Source organism: Emiliania huxleyi (genome assembly GCF_000372725.1).
Source record: "Emiliania huxleyi CCMP1516 chromosome Unknown EMIHUscaffold_1181, whole genome shotgun sequence".
NCBI lineage: Eukaryota > Haptophyta > Isochrysidales > Noelaerhabdaceae > Emiliania > Emiliania huxleyi.
The window spans coordinates 1-5,338 of NW_005201410.1; the positions used below are offsets into that span (position 1 = coordinate 1).

Genomic DNA, 5,338 nt, shown 5'->3' on the forward strand with positions numbered 1-5,338 from the left:
GGTGGTGTGCGAGCGCGAACATGAGATGCGGTGGCTGGGTGGAGACCTCAGTCGCAAGGGATGTGTTCCCGGGTATAACGCGAGCGATTTTTCTTTTTTGCCTTTTCAGTCTGTTCTTCACCTTTCTACCTACCTACCTACCTCAGTCACTTCTCGCCCCTGGAGGTCAGACCGCAAGACCGCCCATCTAGCCAACTAGCATGCTGCAGGTGCCGAGGTGCCGACCGGCGCCGACGCTGCCCAGCGCGCCGTCCGAGGCTCCAAGCTCGCGCGCGGATCGGTTCGTGCTCAAAGTGCTCGGCGGCCGGTGCTCAGCCCGCCGGAGGAAAGATCGCCATGACGGGAAGTCCGGGGTAAATACTCGTACGTTCTCTCGGACCGCTGGGCGCGGACCAGCTCACCCCGGCCGGTGCTATCCCCTGCCTGCGCTCCCCCTGCTGCCCAGAGCCCCGTTCGCCGTGGCCCTGCCCTTGCTGCCCAGGGTTGCTGGCCTTGACGACTCTCCTTCCCGCCCAGGACCCATGACATCAAGTCACACCCAGGTCGCCGGCGCGCCGTCGGCCTCGGAGGAGGGCGTTGATGATATGAAGCCCTCGAGCTACTCGCTCATCTGGTTCCGACGCCCGCCCCTGCCCGCACCGCACTTGTTTGCGCGCCTCTCTCCAGGGCGAGGGAGACTGAGGCGCGCCTGCCACGGTGTCAGGTTTGTGCTCATGAGAGCGATCGTCATGGTCGGCCTCGTCTTTTACTGCAAGCTCATCGATCGGCGCCACGCAGCGGAGGGCGAGCCACCCCTCTGCCTCAGCCAGCACGACTGCCCGCCCCACCCCTCCCCGATCGGCGCCCGCACCCGCCTCGATCGCAGCGCAAGAGGCAATCCTGGCGTACCGGGCGGCAATGCAAGCCCAGATCAGGGGACTGTCGGGGCGCGAGGCGACGGCTGAAGACGAGACCGAGGAGTGTTCTATCTGCCTCACGGCCTTTGGCAAGGGCGGGGACATGGCAGTCTTGCCGTGCGGTGCGCATCCCCCTCTCGACCAGCCCAGGTCCGGTGAGCGCGCTGACGCCTCCCTCGCCCTTTTGGCGCCGCAGCGCACGCCTTCCATCGCGAGTGCATCAGCTGTTGGCTGCTTCGAGCCGCCGAGAGTGGCACGGCGATGACCTGCCCGCTCTGCAAGGTGCGCTCCCCGCACCACCCCCCTCACCCCGTGTACACTTGTCGCACCCACCCTCAGCCCGTCCTGCATGCGCCAGGCGCCTCCCTTTCCGAATGCGATGCCACTGGCCGCCAGCACGCTCTCCCACGAGCAACAACGTCCCAACGATGAGACCAACCTCAGCCCAGAGGCCCTCGAGGCGGGATCGATGGCGGCCCCGCCTCCTCGCGGAATCACCACGCTCGCAATGGTATGAGTGGGCGCGCCGCGCGGCCCGCGGGGCCCTCTCTTTTTAGCTTCGCTGGACGCTGCTCGCTGGAGAGTGGAGTTCTGTGCTTCCTGCTTGAGCTTCCACCTGGCGTCACTGGGGTTTCTGGTTCTGGAGCGTTCTCTTTTCATTCGTGCACAAAGGTCAAAGCACAGACACCAGACCTCGGTTTCCCATCGGGTTTCTGCTGCGGTTTCCCATGGCGGTTTCCCATAGCCGAAAACCCAGGGGTCGGTCGGTTTCTGCGGCGCTCTCTGGTTTTTCTGGGATCTGTTTTCTGGGACACCCGCCTCGATTTCCCGTGGGATCTGCCTGTGGGTCTGGTTTCTGCGGTGTGAATACATCTCCCGCTTCGTCCTAATGAGCTCATTCCGGCCAATGAACAGGTGTCCCCCATCCGATTTTTTTCAAGTGGGAACAGCAAAAAAGCGGCATGCATTCGGAAACCAGAAACCAGAACCAGAACGTCGATAAAGACAACTACACTCAATGAGTATGACGAGTACAAGAGATGCGAGAGCGGAGAGAGACCGCCACCACGGGGCGTGTGGTTTGCCAGGATTGTGCGCGTGGGCGTGCGGCGTGGATGCTCAACGCCCGCTTACCCCTTCAGAAGCTCCCCTCCTGCCCGATGCTGACCAGCGAAGCGTCCTCCAGCCCGGACTCTGAGTAAAAGTCGAAGCGGCCGATGCCATCGATCGAGAGCGGCCGCGTGTAGTCGGACGCAAGCCGGGTCGCGAAGCGCAGGTCCAGCGCGGTGCACCACGCTGTGATGCCCGAGGTGACGGTGCGTGGCGGAGGCGACAACTCCGTCTCCCCGACGGCGCGCATGAGCATCACGAGGCCGACGCCGAATGTGTACGTGTACTTGAGACTGCCCTGCGCCGCCGCAATCTGTCGAAACTCCTCCGTCGCCAGCAGCTGCTGCCTGTCCAGTCCGGCGGCCTCCTCGCAGAGCGAAGCCGCGTCCGCCCACACCGCCGCCTGGTCGAGCCCGAGTCCCACGCAGAGCGCCGCGCGGGTCGCCGCCTCGTCAGCGGCGGTGCGGCAGGAGCCGCGCAGAAATGCGTCGCAGAGCGCGCGGAAGCCGACGGCGTAGACGCGAGAGTACCTCCAGCGGAAGACGCAGGTGCGGTCCTCGACGATAAAGTTGAGGAACTTTTGCGTCGCCGCCGAGACAGCGACCGTGTACCGCCCGCCGAAGGACGCGCGCAGCGCCTTGTGTGCGTCGCTGGCCGTCGCTGGCACGACCAGCTGTGCGGCCGTCGAGCCTGTGGCCGTCGAGCCGGCTGCAGCAGGAGCGCTGACACCGGCCACCGCGGCGGCGGCCGCCGCCGGTGGCGGCGGCGGCGCGAACACAGCGGCCACCGCCTGCGAGACGCCGCCCTCTATCTGCGCCTGCGTGGCACCTCGAGAGGCGAGGTCCTGCACGAGCAGCAGGAGACGCTGCCGCGCCTCAATCCCGATGCCGAGCTTTGGCTCCGCAGCCTGCGGTGGCGACGACCGCAGCGGCGGCACCACCGGCGGTCGCAGCAGTGGTGCCGGCCGCAGCAGCATCGGGCAGGCGGGCGAGACTGCGGCGAGCACGACGAGGCAGCTGATCCGCATCGATGCTGGAGCGCCTATTTGCCGCGATGGAGGCACGGCGAGGAGTGCCGGCAAATAAATAAGAAATACGAGCTCGTTAAGAAATAAATCCGAGATAAGAAATAATTCCGCGCGGCCCCAACATTTCTTCTTCTTTCCCAGGCGTGCGCAGAGAGCGGTGGTCAGGAGGAGGGCGCGAGCGGCGTGCGCGCGGGAGTGGCCGGCAGCGTGGCGGCAGCACTGGCGGCTGCTGGCTCGGCTGGCTTCCAAGGCCGGCGCTCCTCGCGGGCACCGGTGGGCACTGCGGCGGCACCCTTCCGCCACCGGGGTGGCACCCCCCCTCTCTTGGCGCTTTCTTAAGCGCCTGAGTTAGTTTCGTAGCACCTATCGAGCCGATCCAGTTTATCTCTTTCCCTTCCTGCGGCGCCGGGGCGCTTTTCGTGCTTGCGCCGCAGGCGCATCGTACGCGCACGGCCGAATTGTTCCCGGTTATGCCGGCGAGAGTGTTCGTGCGCGGCGATAACCTTCGCATGACAACCGAGGAGGCTCTGATGGAACACTTCGGGCAGTGCGGCCCCGTGCTCAGCGTGAAGATGAAGCGCTATCCAATCAACAGTTGCGTCATCACCTTTGAATCGCCGAGTGCCGCCGAGCTGGCCTGCAGCGACCTGGCAAGGTCCGTGCTCGAGACCTCGACAGGGCCCTTGAGGCTCCGCACCGAACCGTTCGAGAGCGCGAGGGATCCTGCCTCCACCGGAACGGACGCCGCCCGGCCCGCACCACCGAGGCACGTCGCACCGGCGCCTGCAGCGGCCCTGAGAGTGAACTGCCGGGTGACGTGGACAGCGGCTGATGACGACATCCCGGCCGGCCACGAGGGCGTCGTGCTCGAGTTCCTCAAAGATGCTGGGCGTGTCCGTGTCAAGTTCCCCAACGGCACGTGGAACATAAAGCGGCATGAGTTGAGGGTGGTGGAGGCGCCGCCGCCGCCGCCTGGCCCTCCGTCGGCAAACGGCCGCACCGAGCAGCTCTGCTCGTACTTCCAGAGGGGCCACTGCCGCAACGGCGAGCGGTGCCAGTTTGTCCACGGCGGCGAGCAGCTGGCCGCGCCAATCGGAGAGGCGGTGGCGGACGCAGTCTTTGTGTGTAAGCTTGACTGGGGGGCGACCAGGGCTGAGGTAAAGAGCCTCTTCGAGCGGGCGGGCGCGGTCAAGGGCGTTGACTTCCTGCCGCGCGGCGCCGGCACCGACTCGAGGCGAGGCCAGTGCGCCGTCGTCCACTTCAGGAGGGCTGCCGACGCGTCTCACGCGATCGCAACCCTCGACAACGCGACCTTTGTGCCGAGCGACACGAGCAGCGGCCGGCGCGGGGAGGCGCGGGCCCGCCGCACGCGCGAGGGGCGCCCTCCAGACGGGTGCCCCGCTCCCCGTGTGTAGGTTCGAGCGGAAGGTGCAGGTCTCCGCCTACCGGCCGAGGCGCAACGGGCTGCACGCGGCGGGCGGCGAGGAGGCGGCGCGGCCTGCCTCGCCTCCTGCAGCGGCGCCGGCGCAAAAGGCGGCGGCGCGGGCCCAGGCGGGGGTGGCGGCCTTCGAGGCGAGCGGTACCTTCGAGGCGAGGCTGGGCCAGCTGCTGGCCGAGGTCAAGATCCCGTCGCACGGCTCGGGCCTGCCACCGAGCTGACAGTGCGCAGCCCTCGCGCCTGCTGACACGTCTCTTCTCCTACAGGCTGGACGGCCACCAAGCTGGACGACACTTACCGAGAGCGGTTCGGGGCGGGCGAGGGGTGGTGGGAGGAGGCGGGGCACGCCTCCGCCAGCGAGGCGTTCAAGAGCGCGCCCGCGGTGCTCTTCAAGCTACCCGGCAGCAAGAGCACACGTTTCGTGAAGAGCAGGGCCCAGCCTCCGCCCACACCTGCCGCGCCCGCACCCGCCGCGCCCGCCGCCGCCGCGCCCGCCGCCGCCGCGCCCGCCGCCGCCCCCTCGACCGCCGCCACGTTCGAGGCAGAGGTTGGAGCCATCCTCCGCTCGCTCGGCCGGTCGGTGCCGCTCTCGCAGCTGCTCGCCACGCACGCGAAGCACGGCCGCCTTGCCAAGCCGCTCGGCCAGGCGGACCTCGGCGGGCAGCAAAAGCACGGCGGGCTGGGCGCGCTCCTACGACAACGCCCCCCCCCCCCCATCCACACACACACACACACACACACACACACACACACACACACACACACACACACACACACACACACACGCACACGCACACGCACATGCGCACACGCACACACGCACACACCGCCAAAGGTTGCGCGTGCTCGGCCGCAGGTGCCGTGGTC

At 67.4% G+C, this 5,338-nt stretch overlaps 2 protein-coding genes across 2 annotated transcripts; both read left to right on the forward strand.

Moving 5' to 3' along the window:
- Positions 1-897: 897 nt before the first annotated feature.
- EMIHUDRAFT_460461 (hypothetical protein) lies at positions 898-3,072 on the forward strand (the record flags this gene model as incomplete). Its single annotated transcript, XM_005790781.1, has 4 exons — positions 898-1,018; positions 1,093-1,178; positions 1,255-1,407; positions 1,838-3,072. 4 exons carry the CDS (start codon positions 898-900, stop codon positions 1,916-1,918), a joined length of 441 nt encoding a protein of 146 aa, XP_005790838.1. The 3' UTR covers positions 1,919-3,072.
- Positions 3,060-4,692, forward strand: EMIHUDRAFT_251804 (hypothetical protein; the record flags this gene model as incomplete). Its single annotated transcript, XM_005790782.1, has 4 exons — positions 3,060-3,077; positions 3,175-3,306; positions 3,468-4,349; positions 4,468-4,692. The coding sequence occupies 4 exons, from the start codon at positions 3,060-3,062 to the stop codon at positions 4,690-4,692; spliced, it is 1,257 nt and encodes a 418-aa protein (XP_005790839.1).
- Between the last annotated feature and the right edge of the window lie 646 nt (positions 4,693-5,338).